Source organism: Fukomys damarensis, unplaced genomic scaffold (assembly GCF_012274545.1).
Source record: "Fukomys damarensis isolate Sample0158 unplaced genomic scaffold, DMR_v1.0_HiC HiC_scaffold_39, whole genome shotgun sequence".
Taxonomy (NCBI): Eukaryota; Metazoa; Chordata; class Mammalia; order Rodentia; family Bathyergidae; genus Fukomys; species Fukomys damarensis.
The window spans coordinates 88,342,204-88,367,509 of NW_022900951.1; the positions used below are offsets into that span (position 1 = coordinate 88,342,204).

The window sequence follows — 25,306 nt, forward strand, 5'->3', positions numbered from 1 at the left end:
GGGCATCACAGAGGAAAAACAGTTCGTTGCAAGCAGAAGACAGCAAAAGTAAGCAAGTTACTAGTCAAAAGCGACAAGTAACTATCCTCTTTCTGTCCCTTATACATTCTATCGAGACACTCACATCTAGAACTGTGCCAGAACTATGGACTGATTTAATTATCATACACCCTTAATCCCAGCATCACACACTCCTGATCCAGACACCTCTGAAAAAGCCCCACCTATGACCACATGAGGCTTTGAAGGGACATCTAGGCATAATCCATGAGAGGCATTCTCATTCCAGAAGGCAGAAATAGACAAAAATAAATGAGTAACAGAGTCAGCACATGTTTGTAATCTCCAGCACGCTGTGAGGCTGAGGCAGGAGGATAGCAAGTTTGAGCCTAGCCCTAGAAACTTAGTGATTTAGGAAGAACCTGTCTCAAAAAAGAGGGGAGGCTGGGGATGTAGCACAGTGTGAAGGCTCTGAGTTCTGGGTTCAATTTCTAGTACTGAAAAAAAAAAAAAAAACAGGCCCCATGTATGGCCAAACCCCAATAGGGGAAACCGTGTTCAGTCTTAAACTTCCAAAATACTCTTCCTTGACTCATGGCCCACTTTCTGAACACACTTGTGTGGTGACTGGACCCTCAGGACCTTGGAAAGTCCCACCCCTAATGTTTCGTTGGTCTCATCTCACACTGAGGCTCTTGCAGGTTGGAACTGCACCCTGCTAGCTCCACAGTTTTGGGGTCTCGTGGCAGTCCTGTTGCAACTCTACTGAGTGTTGCCCTGGTAGGGAAATTTGCAGCAGCTCTGATCCTACTCTTGTACCTGAAATTACTCTAGGAAGGTGCTCCTGGGATGGCATAATACCTGCAACAGATCTGCCTGGGCCCCAGGTTGTTCAAAACATCCTTTTAAATCTAATTAGAGACCTCCATGCCTCTACAGCTCTTGTATTCTGTGTACCTGTAGAATTTGTACCTTGTAGGCCTTGTCAAGGTTTACTGCTTGTACCTTCCAGAACAGCAGGTTGCTCCACATCTGAACCTGTTTGAAAGTTAGCTGGAGTGCTGGACAGGTGTTACACTGGAATTTGGAGGGCAGACACTTGAGAGCTCTAGGTAGTGAACCTGTGGAGAGTGTCCTGGGCCTGGCTGTTAAAACCATTCTGTCTCCCTAGAGCTCTGGGCCTGTGATGGGAGCAGCAGAATCAAAGATATCTGAAATGCCTAAAGTGTCCTCCTTTCATTTTCTTGATGAGTCTAGTCATACTAATTTTTCTTTGAAAAAGTATTTATCTGCACCTTTAGTTTCTTCTCCTGAAAATGCTTTCATTCACTACCACTTGACGAGGCTGAGAATTTTTCAAATATCTCTGCTATGTTTCCCTGTTATAGTTCTAATTTAAGCCATCCTTTTGTTCTCTCATTTCACTGTAAGCAGTTAAAAGTATCCATGCAGCAGTGTGAATACTTCAATGCTGAGAAATTTCTTCTGCCACATATCCTAGTTCATTGCCCTCAAATATCATATTCCATAAAGTCCTAAGGCATAGATGCAAATCCACCAAGTTATTTGTAACAGCATAACAAGAATTGCCTTTACCTCAGGTTCTAGTTTGTGCTCCTTAATCCATGGAAGACTTCAGCAGAATGGCTTTTACTGTTCATATGTCTATCAGTATTCTGGTCGCAAGCATTTAAACAGTCTCTAAGAAGTTTCTGACTTTTCCTAGTTTTCTTGTCTTCTGAGCCTGTACAAGATTCACTTTTGATGCTCTGTTCATGGCAATACATTTTTTTTCTAGAATTTGCCGCCAAATTCTTTTAGCCTCTGCCCATTACCCAGTTCCAAAGGCACTTCTACATTTTGATATATCCATTATCAGCAATAGCTTCATTTCTCAGTACCAATTTTCTGTTGAAAGTTCTTAGTGAGTTTTCTGTTTTTATAACTGTGTACTACAGACAAGGTAATTTATTAAGAATACACAGGATTCGCCCTACCACTTCTTGATATATATACTCAAAAGAATTAAAATCAGCATATGATAGAAATATCTGCATAGCTATGTTTACTGTGGCATAATCCACAATAGCCAAGATATGGAATCAGCCTAGGTACCTAACAACAGATGAATAGATAAAGAAAATGTTGTATTTGTACACAATGGGGTTTTATTCAGCCATAAAGAAGAGCAAAATTATGTCCTTTGCAGGAAAATGGATGGAACTAGACATCCTCATGTTAAGTGAAATAATTCAGACTTAGAGAGACAAATATCACATGTATTCCCTAACATGTGGAATCTTTAAAAGACATGAAGATATAAGCCACTACCATAACCCATTAATCCATTCATCCATGCATAGATTACCCCATTCAGGAAGACAGAGCCCTCATGACACAATCTACTTCCAAAGGTTCTACCTTTCAAATACAATTAACATATGACTTTGAATGCTGCATTTTCAATAGAAGACATTTTGGGACACATTTCAGCCATAGCACTAAATGTTCCCATGGGGAGACAAAAAATGTAGAACATAAATCAGAATGTTAGTCACATGGCAATAAGGGATTGGAAACTTGGCTGACTTGATGTTGAGCTCCTGAGCTGCTGACTCTAGTTCTTAGAGTCCTCGTGACTAAGAATAGGACGAGGCCTAAATCCTTTACTAAAAGAGTCATCTAATGGGATTAGATGGAAGAGTTATTTCCAGAGAATGAAATGTCATCATCTGGAGGTGTGGGGGGTCTAGTGGCAGGTACTAAGGGACTACAGTGGCAAGTCACTATAGAGATTGCCTTTCCATGGCATGGTGCTATTATCCTCAGCCTCACCAAAAAGGAGGCAATAGACACAGGTTTCATGGGCTATGGATATTCTGGGCAAATATGAGACAAACCTACTATGATTGCCATTAATAACAGAAAGCATTTTTATTGGTAGGTCTGCTGGAGGTTCTTGGGGCATTTTAAAATTCAGGTTCTTTCTGCTGGAATTCACTATCTAGGATTTCTGAGTAGCTTGTCTCAAAAACACCCATGTAACCAGGAGCTCCTCCCACTGCAGCATGACTTGACCAGTGTTGAGAAGCCTTTTAGCAAAGAAGCCTGAGACTGAACACTGACTGCTAATAATCTTAAGTTCACCTAGCACAAGCATTTCAGGGGACCACATTTCAATACTATTTCTTACTTCCTTAGCAGAAAAACAATTCAAAATCTGCTTGGTGGCCATAACAGCATATATCATGAAGAATTTTTGGTATACAGTGGTCACAATTAAATTACTAAAGGACTGATAAAACAGAGGTTATTTAAAAACATGCAACTTTTGGTTGGCAAAAAAAGTAGCAAGTCTTTTTGTGATTGGACCTGTGGCTATCATATTGACATCATTCAGTTGCAAGCAAGTTCTTTCCAAACACAGTGCTTGACAAGAAAAGGTTTTGTAAAAAATATTCTTACGATGTACTGATTTTATTTATTTATTTCCCTTCACATTTGAGAAGGAAAACTCAAGAAATTACCCCCCCCTTAACTTTAGTAGCTTTGAACTCCTGGCTGTATTGTCAATAGTCCTATCTCAAGCAATATAACTTAAGTTCTTATCAGAAAAGATCAATTGTTGAAGAAAAGGAGCAGGAGGTGGTTGCCTCTGCTTAAGGATGAGAAGGAGAGCTACTTTGGGCTTCTAACCCTACTGGAACTGTCTCTTGCTTTCCTTTCTACCTATATGTTTCTAGGAAAGGGATATTGGCTGCCATTTCCCCAGAGAAAGTTAGCTAAGTGGTGATCATTACTGAATCAGCATCCTTATTTTCCTGAAGTCAAATGTGTCCAAAGATTGAAATTCAGAAAGGCAAAGCATTTTAAATTTGATAATGGCCTTTAAATACTATGCAACAACTTTTCAGGGATGTGTGTCAGGGCTAACCCAAAGAAGGGCTTAAAAGAAATTGGGGTTAAATTAAATGTACTGCTTAGTTTTCTCTTTTGTTTTTAGTTAACACAGGATAAAGATATCAAAGATAGATAAAAAGTTGCAACTGCATCTGGCTCTTGGAAGGCTCTACAGATACAGGCTAGCTTGTCCATTGACAGAAGCGGGCAACAAAAGTGATTAGGTATATAAGGCTGAGCCTTAGCTGGATCTATGGTCACATTCATAAAATCAAGGCTTCCCGGAGGTTCCAGATATGAATTTGAGAATTTTGGCAGATGACGCTTGTATAGAACTGCCTTGGGCAGAGGTAAGGGGAAAAAAATGAGAATCAAGACTTGCCATGTAAAGGTACATGATCCCAACAATGAATGTAACTGTACTGTATCCCTAAATGTACCAATAAACTCAATAAAAAAAAAAAAATCACAAAAAAAAGAACTGCCTTGGGAGTTCTCCCATACTCCACCAACGTTCTGGTCTATCAAATCAGCACAAGGGCATTAATGCTTTCAGAGGCTAGAGGATAATAAACTTTGAGCTGATTGCAGTCGCAGAAGGATTGCCACTATGTTTCCTTTAATCCTAACAATTCTATGATTCAGTAGACTTCTGTCAGACAAATATCCCTGGAACTCCAGAGGTTTTATGCTAAGAAATGTGTCAGTGACATCACTGCCTATGGAGTTGTACTGAACACCTCTGTGGATTTTTGTTTATGAGGCTCTGTGTTCGTGTCTATCTACTAAGTCAATTATGTTCCAGGCATAGCAGCTATTTAATAATTGGGCTTATAATCTTTTAAAACAATTCCAAAACATTGCACACTTTCTAACAGCATCCTTGCAAGATTATTTAGTATTGTTTCTCCACTTTTCAATGGTAAGAAATTAAGCTATAGAGAGATTGAGTAATTTTTCTTCATCTATCCAACAGTTGAAGGATGTAATCAGCATGAGAACTCCATTCCCAGACTCTATCATATCATGTACCATAATTGATACACACATTGCAAAATCAAAGGATTAGAAGAGATTTGGGGGGATGATATAGTCTGGTCTCATAATAGATGTTTAATAGTTTTGATAATATTTCTGCCCAGTAGCCCTTCTACATCTGTTCCAACATGTCTTGTGATAAGCCATTCTATTTTTCCATAGTTGTGAGATTATCATTTTGAAATTGGATGGTTACATTTTCTTTTTTCTCACCAAACACTGTTCAATATTCCTGAGTTGTCTTCCGTAGCATAGAATTCTTTAAGAATGCTTTTCTGAGCAGTCATATGGCATCCAGCTGGCAGAGAGAACATACTCCTTTCTTCTTCAGGGTAGTTGTATCTTCAGGGTAGTGGCAGTGATTTGGAATCCAGCATGTAGCTCTTTGATATATCCAGCAACTGCACACCCTCAAAGTTGGGAGATGGTAGTCCAGATAAAAATTAATGTAGCCTTGGGTCAGAGATTTATCTCGGCCACACAGCACCTTCCTGGCAAGCTCGAGGTCCTGAGTTAGCAGGCATTTAAGAAGACAAAGGCTACCATTGGCTTGTGTGCAGTTCAAGTTTTGATCATTTTGGAGGTAACTGGTCACATGCTTAGAGTTAAATAAAGTTCATGGTTCTCTGGCCTGTGCTAGAAAAGTGAGAGTTCAAACTCCTAAGGTGACAAAAAAAAAGGGAGTGGAGAGAGAGGAGAGAACCAGCCCAAACATTTTATGCTATATAATCATTATTTCATCAATAATAGGCATACGTTTGTCAAGAAGAAAGACCCCAGTATTAACTCTTTGGTTCTTCTTAATCCTTACTTTTTCTAAGAAAGATAATTAGTCCAGTCTAACACCATTCTAATAGCTAAATCTTGGAAGTGGCCTACATTTCCATCAACAGATGAAGGGATGAAAATGTGTGGTATTTATATACAATGGAATGCTACTCTGTCATAAAGAAGGATAAGCATGATTTGAATCATTTGTAGGGAAATGGGATCATCTTGAGACTGTAATGTTACATGAAGTAAATCAAGCACACAAGCTTAAATATCACATATATGAGAAACCCAAAATATAAAGAGCAAAATAAAAGATTATGGGAAATAAGGACATAGGTCTTTTGCACAAAGAAGGGAATGAAGAGATAGAGGGAGAGGGAGGTGAGAGAGCAGTAAGGGACAAAAACAGAATTAAGATGTATTATGTGCATGTACCAACTCACCATGAGGAATGTAAGCAAGTATCACAAACCTGAACTAACAAAAAATAAAAATTTCAAAAATGAAGGGACCGCAAATCATCAGAAAAAATAGTAATATGTTTCTAATCATGTAGTCATTTCCTCTGGACATGAGACAGCTCTGTGCTCGCCTACTCAATCTGTTAGATGCTAAGCTCAAGGGTCTTTCAGGTAGTATTTCAGCCTGGATGAAAGGAAGGAAGGCTGACAGCACTACTTCAGTGTTCTTCTTATGCCATATATTTCTGTTTACTGCTGGATAGTGTTCTCTAATCTTTTTTTTCTCATTGAGTTTATTGGTACATTTTAGGCATGCAGTACAGTTACATTCATTATTGGGATCTTGTACCTTTACATGACAGGTCTTGGTTCCCATTTTTACCCCTTGTCCCTGCCCTCCCTTCACCCCCTCCTCCCCTTCCCATTTACAAACACTTTATTTCCATTTTTTTCATTTTCTCCTATTTTTTTCTTTTCCCTTATTACCTTTTCTAGTGTTCTCTAATCTTGAAGACAGTGCGTTACAGAAGTGACATGCTAGTTGGGCCATTTAGTTAAATTTATTAATTCACATGTCCTTCTAGGTAGACTAAATGAAAAAGTAATAGGAATGACCAGAGAAAATGTTTCAGTAAATGTCAGCCTAGCTCATTTGAATAGTTTCCCCCAAATAAGATCTATGCCAGTTTCTCCCTAGTAAATTCCGCTGTCCAGAGAACATTTTCTATTCTGATAAGATAAGCAATTACACAGAAGAACTTAGCCTCTCTAGCAGAATATGCAAGTCCACCTTGTCCCACTTCCGAGTTTACAAATGGGACCTGGCTAATTGAGAAATCACAGCATTATCTGATTAAAATGATGAGAGACTTTAATGATGCAGGGGGGAATTCAGGTTTCCAACAGGGAAGGCAGAAAAACAGACATCAAGTGTAAGCATGAAGACTCACCACTATATACTCCCTCTGTAATCTCAGGGGAAGGCTAGTTGCTTAGCAAAAACTCTGAAACATGACCACATCTATATCATGAATGAATGTTTTTGATCCAATGCCAGGAGCTGTTGGCTACATAATAAATGGATTTGTTTTAGACATAATATCTTTTGTTTTTAGAGAATGCATTTGAAATGCTTGCCTGTGCAGACTACACTAAGATGGAGTTGAAGATATTGTCACCCCAGGCATTTATATAGCTATCTGACCACTTGTCTCTAGATCCATGCCATGTAACAAAAGACTTGCTGTATGGAGATGCTATCTTTTAGCGCACCATGGAGATCATAAATTTTGCTTTGGTTTTTATTTAGAGCAAGTAGCAGCTCCTTAAAATAGCAAATATCTTATTGAAGGGAAGTTTGTATATCTTTCCAATGTCCTTCCACTCAGAGCTGAAAAAGAGGGGATTGTTTAACCTAGAATGAAGGACAAGGGTTAGATACAAGGAAGACAGTTCATAGTATTAGAGTCTAGAATGGATGATTGGAAGATGCCATAAAATTCACTCTGAGTGGCTTCAAAGACAGAAACACTTAATTTCAACATAGTGAAAGGCAGAACTCATTTGAAAGACAGAAGTTAAGCATCTTGGCTTTACTATGAAAGTCATCCTGTTTTACTGGGAAAAATCACTTTTTCTCTGCGCATGTGCATATCAGTTTTCAAATATATGAAATGGAGGAAATGGACTAGACAATATTTCCACATCAGAAAGTCTATTAATTTCACTTATTCATTCAAAAAATTATTTATGGCATGCCTGCCATAATCTCTTTACTGTCCTAGGCCCTGGGATGCAATAGTAGACAAAACAGAAAAAGTATCTTCACTGGAGAGGTGATATAGGTAACATACATATGAGGCATGATAAAAAAATGTGGTGGATATTGAATTTAAATAATTACTACAGTAAAAGTCAAATTGCTTTTAACCTCTGTTTTGGTTTGGGTGTAGATGTCTCCCCAAAGCCTCATGTAGTCATAGGTGGCTAAATCTAGAGTATGTGATGCTGGGATTAAGGTCATGTGATTACAAAACTGGTACACTGATTCGTTTAGCACTGCCCTAATCCTGGTAGTCTGGATAAGATAAAAAGGGGCAGAAAGATGCTGTTAAGGTCCCTTGTTGCTTTTGCTACATGTGGGTGTCATGAACTCCTTCTCTCTTATGACTCCCCTTTTCCATGGGCCACTCTGGCTTGGAGCCAGCTGATTATGGGCTGAAATCTCTACAAACCATGATCTAAATAAACCCTTTCCCCTTTAACTCTGCTTGTCTGGTATTTTGTCTCAGCAATGAGAGAAAAGTAACTGAAACAACTCCCCCTTACTTTGAGCACATTTATCCCATTATTCTTGCCACTTTCTGAAGAAGTTTGGGAAATTCTCTTTTGTGAATTTATGAGGTCTGATGAAAAACACAGTGAATGGTGCTTCTGTGTGCCATCCAATAGAAAAGCAAGTTCATAAAAACACTGCCCTCATCTACCTTATTTCCTGGAGCTGGTACCATGTGCCAGATTTTCCTCAATGTCAAAATGACCATGACAGGTAAACATTTAGAATTGGTTCAGAGCAGTAAGGCAGCCATGATGGTGCAACTAAAGACACTCACCAAAGAGGACTTTCAGAACTGCTTCAGAAAGTGGCAAGGATGATGAGATAAGTGTATTTGAAGTGACAAGGAGTGTTCTGAGAGGTGGGTTCATGGCAATGTGTCTTTCATTGTACTAAATTTAAAAAAATACTTAAACAGCAACCATATTTTTCTTCACACCTCATCTAATAATCAGGTGGTAATGATGCTATAAATAATTCTAAACCACTGACAAAGCAGGGAGCAATGTGATATTTTCAAAAAGGGAAATTGGGGAATGCTTGTCTGGTACGGTAGTATTGGAGTAGATATGGAATGCAATGGAAGGAGTTAGCAATGCAGCTCTGTGGATGAGGGACATTTCAAACAAAGGCACTGGGTTTAGACAGTTCCTATGAGAGATAAACATGGCTGGAGCAGATTGAGCACAGGATGGTGGCAGAAGGTAAGAGCAGACAGATATGAGTGGGCTAGAACATTCCCGGACTTACAGGTATTGGAATGACCTTTGAAGAGGTTTGAACAGAGGCATATTTTAAAAGAGAGATTCAGTCTCCTGGGAAATGACTAGCGTACGTGAAGGCAAGAGTGCAAAACAGGGAGAATAGTTAGGAGGTTATTATGATTGTTCAAGCTAGGGCTCATTGTGGTTTTGACTAGTGTGAGGTGCTAGGGTTGGTGAGAAATGGCCAGATTCTAATGTTGTCTGGAATAATTTAAGATCTAAAGGTTCTGTCACTTACATCTCACCATTTTCTCTATTCTTTGAGCCCTTTTCAGACATTATGAATGTGTGATTGCTCTTCAAACACATCAAACGTGGCAAAACTTGATTTGTCTATTCTGTGAATTCTGTAACTTGCTGCCTTTTCTCAAATCAAAGTAACCTGAGTAACAGACAATTGAGGTTGTTGGTATCCTCCATCTTAGAGAAGGTTTTCTCTATTTGAGCTTGTTAAGGTTGTTACTTCCTGGGGCCAAATGCCATTTTATTGACTGCTGGAAGATAAGATGTTATAAGCCTATACATCATCACTAAATTTCTGGCTTATGATCAGATAGTATTACTTGATCATCAACTTGACACTGGTGTGGTATTATACTGTTTTGTGTGCCAAACAAATCTCGAACCTTGAGGATAATGTTTTCATGGCACCAAATAAAGTAGGAATTTGGAAATTATCTAATCTAATTATCTAATCAATGTAGACTATTTGGAGAGTTTAGACTAGAAATAGTATAGACTTGTCATGTCACACATTTTCTTGCCCTTGTAGGTTTTCTCACTCCTTAGGAAACTAACTTAAGTGTTTTCTCGTGTAACTTGATCCTTGACATCTTTTCTTTTTTGAAATAGCAATTTTGTCACCAATAAAAAAAGTGAGGGAAGAGAATGGATGAAATGCATTTTCATAATTTCTCTGGTGTTAGACTCATTTCTGAACTACAGACCAATCCCTCTTCCTGTTTGTTCCCCTTTTCTAGTTCCCTTAGGTTTGAGGTTCAGGCCTGTCTGTCTGGTCCTAATCTTCTGTACTCCAACTCAGTAAAATATTGCTGTAATAGCAGTGTGATCATGCTGTCCTTTGAATCAAGATACTGAAAAACTAAACTGGAAATTTAAAAAATAAATGTCCTGCTAGTGTAGTATCCAGGGCCTTCCTCCACAAATCTAATCTCATGAGGGAAACACGAATCCCAAACATTGCCTTCTTATCACCTCTTCACTTGGGCGCCCACTATTAATAAACTATCACCACTCTACACAACATTGCTCATTAACTTCCTTCTCGTCAGCGTACCATCCTCTTCTCTCTGCCTTTCCTGTTTTGAAATGTTCTCTTTTTCTTTTTTGAAATGTTCTCCTGAAACCCACTGTATACTGATATCCATAGTGGCCTCAAATGTTGTCCACATCACACATTCTGGATGATGTAGCATATATTTTCTTGCGGCTCTGTTATATGCCCCCTAGTTTATTGTTAGTGTATGGAAAGAATGTGATACTGAGTCGTGTCTGAGAGGAGATAGTTGGAAAGATATCTCTGAGTTTTGCATTAATTCACACTTGAACCCAGATAGCTTATGGTGACAAGAGGTAAAATATAGAAAAAAGAATCACAAAATTCCTTTTAAGCACAAGGTCCTGAGTTCTATCCCTGGTACCCTCCCCCCAAAAAAGAATCACAAAATAACACATCGAGGGGCCTGGGGTATAAAGAGGACAAAGTAGCTGAAGTAGACAAGTGCATAGGTGAAGTGGAGCAAGGACGAATGTTATCATATAAACAAGATGTATCTTTCCAGGACAGAGGAGAATAGGAAACTTCTTAACTGGTGTTATAGTTAATTGAGGTGTCAACATGAATAAGAAATACCTAACTGATTTGTTTAGCATAGGTCTGGGTGTGTCTGGATAATGGACTTACTGAAGAGGAAAGACCCACTGTAGGTGTGGGTAGTATCAACTAATAGGATGCCATAAAACGGGAAAAAATAAAGAAGTCTTGCTTCTGTTTCTTTGGAGGAGCTCCAGTCCTCGGCATTGTCTTTGGATAATCATCTCCAGGCTTCTAGGGTACACTCTCCAGTCTTCCAGCTCAGACTCTTCAGTCTTCCAGTAAAGACCCAATGGCTTCCTGATACAGACTCACGCAGGATTTGGCAGTGAGCTCCAGGTCTTCAACATTGACTCTCCAGCATGCAGATGACCTTTTTGCATTCTTCCATAGCTAACTCTGCAGGCTTACATTGTAAGCCTTCTTCATAGATCCAAGCCTAGCTTGTAAGCCTTCTTTGTAAATATATAATCTTTTCCTCTAGTGAATGCTAACTGATATAACTGGACATGTATACATGGACTCTGGTTATATACAACCATGAGCATGAGGCTAAGAAAAACAAGTCCTGAGTCTTGAGTTGGTAGCGTCCTTGAAGGCATGAGGGCCATCATTAAAATAGCGGCAACAACAACAACTAAGTGTTTTTATTCAGTGAATTGCTTTCGAGAATAGTTCATGATTTTTTCCTTATGGAGTGTTGTGCAGGCAGCTCTTGTTGGTCCACCTGTTTACATTTTATTTTTCCTTCTGAGAGGCAAATATCGATATCTCTCGAGTCGTTTATGTCTTTTGGACAACATGTGCATATCTGTTCTCTCCATGAGACTATAAATTTCTTGAGGTCACTAACTGTGTCTTTCAGTTTCATTATGAGGCATATGATTTAGTGGTCAAAAATATTGGGAAAATTGAATACAATGGAATAGAATTAATCATCTGCTAATGCTCTGTGACAAATGAGTTGCTCTAGGTAGACATTATTTATAGTAGTTTTTCTTTTTCTGCTTTATTGTAAATGTTACCACTTCTGCTGATTCTTCAGAGAGACTTGGTACTAGACAATGTTGTGGGAAGCAGGAGACATTTGTATTAATTCAGGCTCAATTGAGTGATGTTGGACATGTCACTTCAGATGAAACGATCTTCAGACTCTCCATATTTCCATTTGTGATTGAGGCTGACCATGTCTATTGAAAGTCACACAGATATGTGAGAAGAGGCAACTCAAGTCACTACTTTAGTCAGTATGATATCATGCAATCATTTTGCCCTTTCTTTCAAGTATAACTGATCGATTTCTTTCTTTGTTAAAAATTTATTTTTGTGGTGTTGAGGATGGAGGGTCTAATGCATGCTAGCCAAGTGCTCTATTACTGAGCTACATCCCCAACCCTGATTTATTTTCTTACTTAGTTGACAATTGACATAATAATACATTATATGTATTATATGTATACAAAGTAATACACTTTGGCATAGAAATTTGATTTAAGATGGGAATCAAAGCAAATAACAGAATTAAAGCTATGACTATGATTATTAGAGAGATGAAGACCCACCTCCAGTCTTATATTGGGCAATTCAGACAACACAGAGTTAAAAGTACTATTTAATATTTTGAAATTAATGCTAATAATGAGTGTCATATACTGAAGGCTGTATGCCACAAATTATGCCATGTTCAAAGTAATTCTCACTTAAAACGATGATATCATTAACCAATTATAGAGATAATGAAACATGCACAAACAGGAAAATGACCTTCCCAAGATTATTTAGTCTGAAGTCTTAACTACTATGTGCTAGTAGGTACTTAACACAATTTTTGAATAAATAAATGGCATCAACTAGCAGATGATATCAGCATAGCTCAACTAGCAAGAATATGAGTACTTATTGAGTACTTACTATATAGAACATGCATAGGCACTATTCATTTAATTCTCACTGTAATTCTATGACTTAGATTCATTTTCTTTCTTTCTTTCTTTCTGTTTGTTTTGGTCCCAAGGATCGAACTCAGGACTTTGTACTTGATGAGCTAAAACCAGGGTTCTTCTATGACTTAGATTCTATTTTTATTCCTAGGTATAGATGAAAAAGCAGGGTTAGTGAGATTAAGTGACTTATCCAAGGAAACACATGTATTAAATGGCTAACTCAAAAGCCAATGACATTTTTACTACTGTAGGCTGCTTATAGATTGCATGGGGACTTTTGCAATCTCTCCTTTACTTTCTGCATTTATACTGAACTGTTTGAGATTCACAAGCTAGATTCTTTAGGTCTCCTCTCTGTGCTCTTGTCACTTTATGCATAATGTTATTGTCCCACTCCACACACTGAGCAACCTTAACCTAAGACAGAGAGGTGCATGACATGAGTGTTCTGTTGCTGATTATCTATAATCTCAACACACTTATCAGTGTTGTTGAGATTTCATCTCTCCAGCTCATCTGTGAGACCAATTTTAATTTGGAGCCATCTGCCACAGACAAATGATTAATTATGGCAGAGCTCAGGGGGGTGGGCCATGGGGAGAAGGTTGGCTTAGCCCCTTTCTGCCTGCTTGCATTGACTCAAGTGACCAAGAAAGAAAATTATATGGGTGTGCTGTTGATGCAGTGGCCAGCGGCACTACCTCCCTGTTGCTTGAGTTGTTAGATTATAGTGAAAAAGTAAAGATGAAAAGAAAAAGAAAAATTAATGGTGACTTTGAGATGATACAGTTTGGTTGGTAGCAGAAGAGAGACTATTGCCATCAAGGCCAGACAAAGGGAGGCGCTCTGTGAACTAGCACATGCCACTTTTCCAGTCTCTCCCTCCTACTATACTGGTGGTGGCTTGTGATGAGTACCATTTACTAACTGGTCTCTCCACACAATGCGACAGGCTAAATAAAACTGAATAATAAGGCTGAAAATAATAGTCACTAACTTCTGTCTAACAATATATTTTTCCCAAAACTTCAACATATCTTGACCTTATTTCTTTCTCACAGCTGCTCCTGGATAAGGTAGGGATTAGGTATTATTAGCTTCATTGTTCATATGACAAAGTTGAACTTGTTCAAAGTTGTTATAGTTTGAATCCAAAATGTCCCCTAGAAGCCAGATGAAGGTATTTTAGAAAGTGATTGGCTCATGAAGGTGTAACTGGGGATACGGTACACAGAACCAATTAGTTTTGATGAGTGAGATGGATTGTATAGGAACCACACTCATACTTCTATGCTTTGCTATTTATCCAAACTCTTCATGTCTGTTATTTCCAGAGAGCTAATCCATCTTGAATTTATCTGAACTGTGTTAGAACTTCTGTACTGGGAATTCTGAGATTTGCTCAGCCTTCCAGGGAAGCAGTGTTGCCTAGTGGTTAAAAGGGTGGTTTAGGAGTTGCCTGGGTTTGAATCCTGGATCTGGCATTTGCTACTTATGTTCTTGGACAGCTGACTTAACCATCCTGTGATTCAATTTTTCTCATTGGTAAAATGAGAATGATAATAACAGTCTACCTAACAGAGTTGCTTGGAGGATTAAATGAGATGTCATGTACGATGCTTAGCATAGTGCTGGGTGCATATTATTTGTTCATTAAATAAATATGTATTGCATGTCTATGGTGTTCTAGGTATTTTTCTGGTGATCTGCTACTGCAGTGAAATAGAGACAGTGTCCCTACTTTCTTGGGACTGTATTAAATGCTAGTGGAGAAGGGGATTTAGGCCCTTAATTCAAAGTACTTTTAATCTAGTGCTTTGTTTTCTATTCTGTCAGTTCCAATTCTTACTCTGTGTGTTATCAATTTATTTTCATTACTTTTTGTTTAGTTAGGCAAATATCAAACCTACGAATTTCCTTTAAACATAGATTTGGCTATATCCTATAAAAGTTGATGCTGTTTCCATTATCAGTGTTTTCCAAGAAGTTGGCAGTATTGGCTTTGATTTGTATTATTTCTGCTCTTTGGAATATATGCAGGTATACTATTTTTGATGATTCAGTATTTACGTTGTTCCTAGTATGTGCCCAATGTTATGAAGCGACAGAGTGAAGAGACCTAGCTGACCTGATGGTTGTTCAGAAGGGACTAGAGAAAGACAGAGCTGGAAAAGACCATTATTTGAATGGTTTCAGTGCTAAACTTTGAGTTGCTATCTCTGCTAATGACCAGTTTCGATGTGGTTTGCTCCACAAAGATCTGGTGTATTGGAAGCCTTGTCTTCATTGTGCTGGTGTTCAGGTGGTGGAAACTTTAAGTGGTAGAGCCTGGTGTGAGATAATTAGTTCACTTGGGACACTTCCCTTGAAGGAGATTAATGCTGGTCCCACAGAGTGAGTTAGTTGATTCTTAAAAGAGTATATCGCCATAAAGTGAGGTCGCTTCACATACTTGCTTGTTCACTTATGCATGTGGCCAATTCCTTTTCCATTTTCTCCATTTGTTATGAAGTAAAAGGCTCCTGATTGAACAGATGGATAGATCCCTTTGATCTTATATTTCCAACCTCCCAAACTGTGAGGTAAACAAACCTCTTTTCCTTACAAAGTACTTAGCTTCAGATATTTTGATATCTTTTCTTTGTAAAGTACCTGCCTCAGATATTTTGATATAGCAACAGAAAAACAGACTAATACAAGGATACATTGTAGTTCTTGAAAGGATGGTTGGGAATGACAGGATCATTATGCCATTTCAGCATGAATGAATCAACTTTATTGTTCAGTATGATTTATGAGAGGGAAAAGGTGAGATGGAAGATCAGTTTCAAGATTTTCATGTTAGTCTAGGACAATAGTTCTCAAACCTAAGCATGTTTGAGAATCCCTTGAGGACTTAAGGCACAGCATGCCCTACCCCAGAGTTTGTGATTTAGTAGGTTTGTGTTGGGGGCCAAAACATTTACATTTCATAAGTTCCCAGACAATGTTGATGCTGCTTTAGGGACCCTTCTTTGAGAGTAACTCATCCTAAAAAGAGATAAGGACAGTGGTAGGAGCTGAGCTAGAGAGAAAAGAAAATATGTAGAAGATATTGAGAAGGGAAGAAACCAGAGGATTTAGGGTCTAGACATGGAAGCAAGATAGAGGGAGAAATCAAGATCTTTACAGAATATCAATTCTAAGTGCCTTGGAGGACATAAGAATCACAGTAAAAAATCTAAGCATATAAGAGTGGGATACGTCCGCATAACAGGTACTGGGAAATATGTAAGACCTTATACCCATCTGTGTCTGTACTCAAATTTAAAGTTTTCTGGTTTCATCTTTAGGAGAGAAGTTGGTATGAAGGAAATATGCTGGGCCTTGTTTAGTCTCTTCTTTGGTAGAACGTGACCTTTAATTAGGGGAAGAAAATGGAGAAACAGTGGGCAGGGAAAGTAGAAAGAGCTTGCATGATCTGGAAACAACACATCTATGAGTTGTTAAATAATGATTGTTTATGTGCAAATATTAAAAAAGGAAAATGAGTAAAACCCAGCAGGGTCATATAGGGTAGTTCTAGGGTACCACCTGAGATCACTGATGTAACTTCTCAGATGGGACTTTTCAACTCCATACAACCTAACTTTTCCTAGTTTCAAGGCTCTGTGCTCTGGTGCTATGTTGTCATGGTTATTTATCAGCCTATAAGGCAATTCTCTTACCTGCTTCTCTCCGCTGGGCTTCCTGTAGCTGAGCAGAAGCTCCACAGCACCCACCACCTCCTTGCGGATGGCATAGAGTAATGCATCACCCACATACACGCTGTGGTTCAGTAGTAGCTCCATGATCTCCAAGTTCTCATTCTCAATGGCAATAAGCAAGGCACTCCGGCCCAAAGGATCCATGCAATTGATATTGACATTGTAGTAGATCTCAGCCTCCTGTAGGGCCTGCTTCACAGTAGCATAGTCTCCCCTCTCCACTGCATTGAGGAATGCCTTCTCCTCTGCAGAAAGCTCTGTCTCAGCCCTCACGATTTGCAGGGGAATGCGGTCTCTGTATGGTGAGTAATTAAACTTCTTGTAGTACAGCTGGGCCATGATTCATAGCAATCTAGAGAGCTAAGGAAGGAGAAAGAGGAAGACCGAAGATATTCTTAGTTACTTGAAGGTTTGCGTTATCCAGTTATAGAGGGCAGCCTTGATAAGGGTTCGGAAAGTCCCAAACTGTTTTAATGATACTGCTATTTTCCTTTTGCCAAAGGGTATAGCAGAAAACATCTGGGCTTTGGGATCAAACACTGGTTTTGTTACTTACTAGCTCTGAGAACTTGGATAGGACACTCTAATCCTCTGTGGTTCTTTTACTACTACTAAGGTTATCCGTATTAATAGTATTACTAGCAGTTATCAATTAGTGTCTGATTACTGTGTACCAAGTCCTGTAACACAGTGCATTTTCTACTTTGTGAAGCTGTTGTGAGAATTAAATAAGATGTACATTATCAAAGCAGCTGCCACAGGCGAAACCTCCTAAGATATGGCATAAGCTAGTTCCTTCACTCCCTCCCTCCCTCCCTCCCTCCCTTCCTTCCTTCCATCTGCTACTTTAAATCGCACCTTGTAGTATTTCTGATTGGTGATATATAATTGTCACTCATCTTTGGCCAGTTTCCTTTGACCTCCATGTCTGTGGGTCTGTGCTAATTTTCAAGTTTACATCTGCAGTTGTTTCAAATGTATGTCCTAAGATTGTAATATTGTTTTAGTGCTAACCGCAACCCTGGTTCTTGCTGCTACTCACTTGGGAAGTGATGTCTCCAATAGGCCAAAGCCATCTACAAAAATAAGCATGTACTTGCTGTTTGTACTTCTGATTTTTTTCTCTCACCACTCCAAACCAAGAAACTAACAGATCTGACAGTCTGTTTCACTTAATTCTGTAATGTGAGTGGTCTTTTTTATTTGTAAGAGATCTGAAGTCAGATTGCACTTAATAGAATTGATTTAAAGTAAAAATCTATTTACTGAGCTCCTACAATGTGTTTAAAATTTCTCTGGGACATATGGAAAACAAAAGACAGTCTTTGCTTTCATTCACATAGAATGACTCATAGATGAAAGCTCTTGCTTTGTAATTTACAGATCTAATTCACTCACATTCCTCACTGATTCCTTGTACTAGTCATGTGAGATGACAATGATCCTACCCGGGGGAGAAAATGAGACTCAGATCCATTAGGTGATTGCTTCCCCTCTCCCTCCCATCCTGAGGTCTCCAGGCGCCTGTAAGGCTAAGGTAGGATGGGTCTATTTCAGTGTTTTTCATTATAGAACTCTTTTGCTAGAAAAAGGAAATAGAAATGTTATACAGGGCCCCTTGTGTCATCTCCTGGATGTAAGAGAAGATGAAGACAAGGAGCTTCTACCAACATTTACCTCACTCTTTCAGGTGATTATATCCCTGCTTGGCACATGGAGAAGCATACATTATATCAAGTGGCATTTGCAATTCATAACCTGTGATCTTCTTGGAAGTTAGTGTTTGAGGATAAGTGATGCCTTGCCCTAAACAGACACAAATGACAAATTTCTCTCTGGATCCAGACTGCTGGAGAGCAGAGGGTCATGGCTCTCCAGAGGCACTGGTATTTTCTTTTACTACTTTCAAGTAACTCAGTAGTGGCTAAAGGAAAGCAGCACTTAGAATAATTTGTCACTGAACAGCAAGTGACTTTAATACTAATACTGGTTGTAGACTGCCTCCCTGCCTCTCTGTTGTAAACAAAAAGGGAGAGTAGAGTAGATACAATATGACCTCTTGAAAAGACACTAAACAGCCCAATTCAGCTTCTATTGTTAACATAATTATTAGAAAAACACAGGTTCTGCTGTGCCTAATTCTCTGCTTGTTAATCGCTGTGGGGATACATGAAAGAACAGGTTCCTACCTTCATTATCTCTCGCATCAGTACTACAACCTTGGGATGAACTTATCATCCTGATTCTATTTTCTCCTTTCGAGACCATCTTCCACACTGCCCCCAAGTTATCCTGGGAAGCACAAATTTGATCCTCTTTCACTGATCTTTGGTTAGTTTTCTGCCATTCTTGTGATGAAATTGATATTCTTTATCAGGTCTATAAGAGCTTAGATCATGTTTACCTCTCCAGTCTCTTCTTAAGCCATTCTCTTACCTTCAACCATTACTCTTTAGCTTTGTGGAAAGTATTTTGATTCTTCTCACATGTCAAGTTTTTTGTTGTTGTTGTTCCAGAAAACCTTTGATCAATAAGTAGAATACTGCTCTATAGCTCCTTTCATTTACCAGAACTCACCAAAATATCACTTATTCAGAGCTGCCCTAACAAGTCACCCTCTCTACAATAGTTTCTTCACATTCTACTCTCCATTGTACCATGTCTTCTTCCTTATTAATGCTCATCCCAATTTGCCGTTATATGCTTCTTTGTCTTTCATGGTAATTGTCTAATCCAATTAGCTTTAAAGCTCAGGGAAGGAATTGCATCTGTACTGATTTTCTAGCATGTGTACCTAGTCCCGCACTTGACATACCTGGGCACTTGATATATATTTGATGAATAAATAAACCAAACTTCCATGATATTGTTTATCTCTTTCCAATGCATCTTAAGTTCTAGCCATATCAAGCCATGTTCTCTAAGTTGCCTTTTTTTTTTTGGTACCGGGGATTGAACTCGGGTCCTTGCGCTTGCAAGGCAGGCCACCGAACCACTGAGCTAAATCCCCAGACTATGCCTTTGCTAATGGTTTTATCCAGTACTTTCCACTTAATAATCTTCTCCCATTTCAGCATCTTACTCATAGGCCCTTTTCTCTGTGAAAGCTTCACCAAATGCCCTCCAATATCTTGCTTCTCCACTGGTACCTTTGATCACTTTTCTTCAATTGCACCTCACTGCACACTTGTTATCCTACTGCTAGGCTGGAAGTACTTTGTTTTCTGCATTACCAGCTCCCACACAGTGTCAAGAACATGAAAGACAATAAATTAATGGATGTTGAATGAGCAAAACCAGTCTAACTGAGGAGGATTGGTACAGTCAAGTGCTATGTTAGGTGGCACTGATTTGATGCTTTGTGGTGTCAGAAAGGGCTCTGGATTGGAGGCTTCAAAGTAGGTTCCATGGAAGTCATAGTTCTTACATTAATCCTTAGTGGATGAATTCAATATGCAAATATAAGGGTAGTTCAGGCCCCACAGAGTGCAGGAGTAATCATGGACAGGTTAGGAGATGCTATGGTGGAGTGAGGGGTGCTGGTGGTATTTTTCAGGCCATAATAGGATACAGAGATTAGAAGTGAGCTAAGCTTTCTGGGTAATAGCACATAACCCCAGTTTTCTGATCTGAAAAATGATTTTAAGCACTTGTTGCTTATTTGCTACTTAAAAGCTACCATAGAAGAAGAGGCTAGATGCCTTTCTTGATGTTGTCACTGATAGTGCTGGGAGGGGCTGTGACAATTCTAGTGAAGCCCAGCTATGGAAGAACTAGAAGAAAAAACAGTCTCAAGAAAAGGTAAGAATGAAAGGAACTAACTCTTATTAGTGACCTATTACATGCCCGGCATTAGTCCAGGAAATGAGGCAATAAAGATATAAAAATAATGGTCATAGTTTTAAATAGTTAATATGTCCCAGGCCCTGTTCCATGTACTGGATTAGCACTATTGCTACTACTGTCTCTGACAGTAATAATAATAAATGCAACAAGCAGTACCAGTCATTGAATTTTCACTGTGCCAGATTCATGGTTTAATGTAGTGAAGAGAAATAACAGCAAAATAATGGTAATTTGAGAATTGAACTGGATAATGTATCATTTACTCAAATCTAGTTTTCATTTTTCAACTCTCTCATTTGAACTAATATGATCTATTTCATTTCTAGTGGGCTATGTTGTGAAAAGCATCACAGAATTCCTCTGTAGAAAAAATATCTTCAGGGGTTTGCCTGAGATTGTACTATTAGAGAATCACTCTTTTGCTTTAAGGCACTACATTTCCAAAACTATCCATGGATGGAATAATAAATTATGTGACTAACAACAGCTAGTGATATTGTAATATGAATTCTGTCATTAAGAAAGTTGTGATTTTGGAACTAAAGAGATGCTTGACTATAAGGACAGAGAAGATGTGATAGAAGGGAAAGGAGAGACCTAGTGTTTAGCCTTGGGAATCTCTTTGAAGTAGGCATACCCATCTTTACACTATGCATTGAGAAAGATACAAAAATTTATTTCATGAGAAAAGAAAAGAAAAGAATACTGGAAGCAGGTAAAAATCTGTTTTACATGTTGTTCGTCAGCATGCGGACTCATGTTCATTTTCAATGACTTGCCTCATTCTTTGCCTTTATTCTATCCCCACAGCTGGAGCCACTTGACTGTCATAAGCATTGGCCTCACTCCAGTCTCTGAGACCAGTGCCTTCTCTGTATGCTTAGTATTCGTCTTACTCTGCCATTGTTCTGGGAATGAGGAACTAATGACAGAATTTGTGGTATCTGTTGAGGATGTGTTATTGAGAGGATTCCTTCTCATCACCCTTTACTTTTATACTTGGCACATAGCTCTCAACTGCCATTAAACTAAGCCAAGACCTGAAGTATATTCCTAACTGAAGAAAACAAAATCAGCCTATGTTTTCATACCATTCTACCAGTGAACATCATTCCCCATGTAGTTTCCAAGCAAATCCCTGAGAATGGTCTAACAGGCTTCCTCAGAGGGCTTTTCATGTTCTCTGTTTTCTTTACTGCAGGCCAGAGGAGATTATCCAATGGTATCTGTGACATTTGTGGGCTTAAATGATGTGATTTAAAGGGATAAATTGATGGTCTGGGCAGAAGTCCAGGGCACAAAGTGGCCTTGCCAAATCCCAGCCCAGATCACAGCCCAGTGAAGGAGTTCATCTATGAGGAGGAAAGTCTGGTTTCCCACCTAACTAAAAAATCAGTGCCTTTGGAGGGACTCAGTATCAGAACACAGTTTGTATGGTGTATTGTAAAGATTTGAGCTTAAATGGTGAAACTTCTTGTGATTTCTCATCATTATCCATGCTTCTCTCTAATTCTCCATCTCTTCATGACTCTTCTAAGGAAAATAGATTTAACCTGATAAATATGTACAATTGGAAGTGTGAATGGCTGACAAATGATACATTCAATAAATGATTCTTACTATATACTAGGCACTGTGATAATAACTGGTAGTAATGACTGGGTAGCTCAAAGTCATAACTCTTCTAGGAAAAAATTATGTCTGAGCAGGGACTTGGAATGTCTACCCTAAAGAGGAACTATAGTGCAAAATTTCATGTACAAAAGCACAGGTCTGGGTGGATTTGGAGCAGGTTGTAGGGTGTTGATTTGGGCAGCATTTTTGGTTTTTCTCAGATTACCACTTTGATAACTTCATAATTTTAAAGTAGTAACACTTGGTTATTTCTTCAAATGTCCAGATCTTGAATTTCCTGCAAGACTCTAGGTCAATTAAAATAATCTCCAGCCCAAAGAAAAAGTTCCTTTAACAATATCCTTGTTTCCATTTTCCTATGAATGAATCTAATTTCTCATTCTTTATGGCTGAGTAGTATTTCATTTTATAGAAAAACCACATCTTCTTTATCCAGTCTCCAACTGATGGGCAAATGGGCTGTTTCTAAGTTTTAGGTATTACAAACTGTGCTGCTATAAACATAGGTGCACATATATCATTGTGATATGATTCTTTTAATTCTTTTGTAAAGATACCCAGTAGAGGGATGGGTGGATCATATGAAACCTCTAGTCCCAGCTCTTTGAGGTGCTTCCATATTGACTTCCATAGTGGTTGCACCAGTCTGCACTCCCATCAAAAATGGAGAAGGGTTCCTTTCTCCCCACAACCCCGCCAACATTTGTTTTTGTGTGATTTCTTGATAGCAGCCATTCTTTGTGGGCTGAGGTGGAATCTCAGTGTTGTTTTCATCTGCATCTCTCCAATGACCAGTGATGTGGAACATTTTTTCATATATTTACTTGCTGCTTCTCCTAAGTGAAATAAATATATCACACATGTGTAAATACTGAAGAGTTTCTCTGGTGTGAATAAAATATAATAGTACATAAGATCCTAATGAGATAATTGACAAAGTGAAATAGGAAGAAAAGGGCTAAAGGTATAGGGAAAGTGAGAAGGGTAGGGGAAAGGTAAAAAGGGAAAGGAAAAAATAGGAGAAAATGAAAAAATGGAAATAAAATTTTGGTAAATGGGGAGAGGAAGAGGGGGTGAAGGGAGGGCAGGGGTAAGAGTAAAAAAATGAGAATCAAGACGTGTCATGTAAAGGTACAAGTTACCAGTAACGAATGTATCTGTACTGTATACCTAAAATGTACCAATAAACTCAATGAGGATAAAAAAGAAATAAATTCCTATGTGAACTACAATGCAAGTACAAAAAACAAACAAACAAACAAACAAACCCAATATCCTCGTTAGGGTCTGCCTAGTTAATGAGCACTTCCACAGGTGAGAAACTTACACTTCTTCACCTATGTGATTAGTGTTGAGTTTTAGTAAATGCTTTGCTATATTCATCTAAAATTATATATCAACAACTTTTATTCCCTGGACCTAGTTCTGCTTTGTAGAGAAATATCAAGCTGAGGTTTCCTTATTTTCATATGACAGCCTTCAAATATTTGATCTCAGCAATCATGTTTTCTTCTGCTCAACTCTTCCCTTTTCTAAAATTAATACTCTCAGTTTCTTCAATACTTCTTCATATTAGCTAGCTTCCAGACTCTAGAGTATCCTAATGGCCTGTTTCTAGCTATGCTGTAGTTTGTTCCTTTTGAAAGGATGATGTTCAGAAGTGAATACAGTACTGTAGAATTGGCCAGGCCAGCACAATTATATGCCAGTGGGTTTTCTTCATTCATTAGGCAATGTTTGGTTTGAAGTTATGAGTTGTGACATCTTGGTTTAGGTGGCATTTTAAACAGTCCTATATAGTGATATATATGTGCAGTGTTTTGTTTTCCATGCATATAAATCTTATCAATCCAACAGTTTCATTAATTTATAAACAAGTTAATAGCACTTATGTTCCAAGAATTGTGTTTATTAAGTGCTTCATATATATTATTTAAATTATTCCTTACTTTTAGACAGTTACTGTTAGGATCTCTCACTTTATAGGTGAGAAACATGAAGCACAGAAAAGTTAGATTCTTTAAGTTCACACAGGTAATAAGTAATGGAGGATTGCAACTCTCCATGTCACTCCAGGGTCTACATTTGTAACTACGTCACTGAAGCTAGATTGTTTTCGTAGTTCCATAGAGCCTATGTTAGTCAACAGTAGTACATACTCAGTGTTTTATTCATTCAGTAAGTAATTGTTATATATCTGCTATTTGTCAGGCCCAGAGTAATTTGTAGTAGAGAACACAAATATATATATACAAATAACACAGCCCTCCTATTCAAGAAACTCCAAGTCCAGAGCAGAGAGACAAAATGTTAAATACATTAAATGTAGTACAGTGCAATAGGGATTCTAATCCATTGGAAGTACACAAAAGATAAAGTATTCAACTGTACCTTGGGAGATAAGTGAAAGAATTACAAAGGAAATAATAATCTGAGCTGAGTTTTTAAAGGTTTATGGGGCTTGCTTGAAGTTATGATTGTTTATTTTGACTGGAAAGTATATATGTGTTGAATTATTGCATGAAGAAGAGGGTTTGGCCCAGAAAATTGTCTTTGCTTTACTCTTCACTCATGGAATTTTCTCTATTGGACTGGATTTTCCAGAGGTGTTCATCAAATTCTGAGCAGCATATTTGATTGGTAGATGAAAGAATCAATGAACTTAAAATTATAAATTGAAAATATTGAGTCTGAGGAATAGAAAGTAAAATGAATGAATTGAAATGAATAGTTTATCCAGATATTTGAGACACCATCAAACATACCAACAGATGTATAATAGGAATCCCAGACTCAGAAGACAAAGAGAAAGTGGCATAAAGTATATTGAAAAAGTAAGGACCAAAAACTTCTGTCTCATGAAATATATGAATCTATACATCCAAGAAGCTCAAAGATATTAATTATTAATTCCAGGGTAACCATTAAGCAAAAACCAAAAAAAATTATACAAAAAGGAAATAGGACATAAATCAAAATGATACACTATAAAAAGTCAATTAAACAAAAGAGGTCATACTCTTAAGTGAA

General features: G+C 38.2%; 2 protein-coding genes across 5 annotated transcripts in view; one reads left to right on the forward strand and one right to left on the reverse strand.

Annotated features, from left to right (window-relative positions):
* Window positions 1–25,306, reverse strand: part of Trpc5 (transient receptor potential cation channel subfamily C member 5) — a 294,853-nt gene that overhangs the window by 137,444 nt on the left and 132,103 nt on the right. For all 4 annotated transcript variants that reach the window (XM_033760331.1, XM_033760332.1, XM_033760330.1 and 1 more), the window contains one exon: window positions 16,757–17,155. In XM_033760331.1, the coding sequence (XP_033616222.1) occupies window positions 16,757–17,134 (378 nt within the window). In that variant the 5' untranslated portion in view covers window positions 17,135–17,155. The remainder of the gene's footprint in view (window positions 1–16,756; window positions 17,156–25,306) is intronic.
* The window catches only part of Trpc5os (TRPC5 opposite strand), a 97,815-nt gene that overhangs the window by 62,404 nt on the left and 10,105 nt on the right, over window positions 1–25,306 (forward strand). The window lies entirely within an intron of this gene.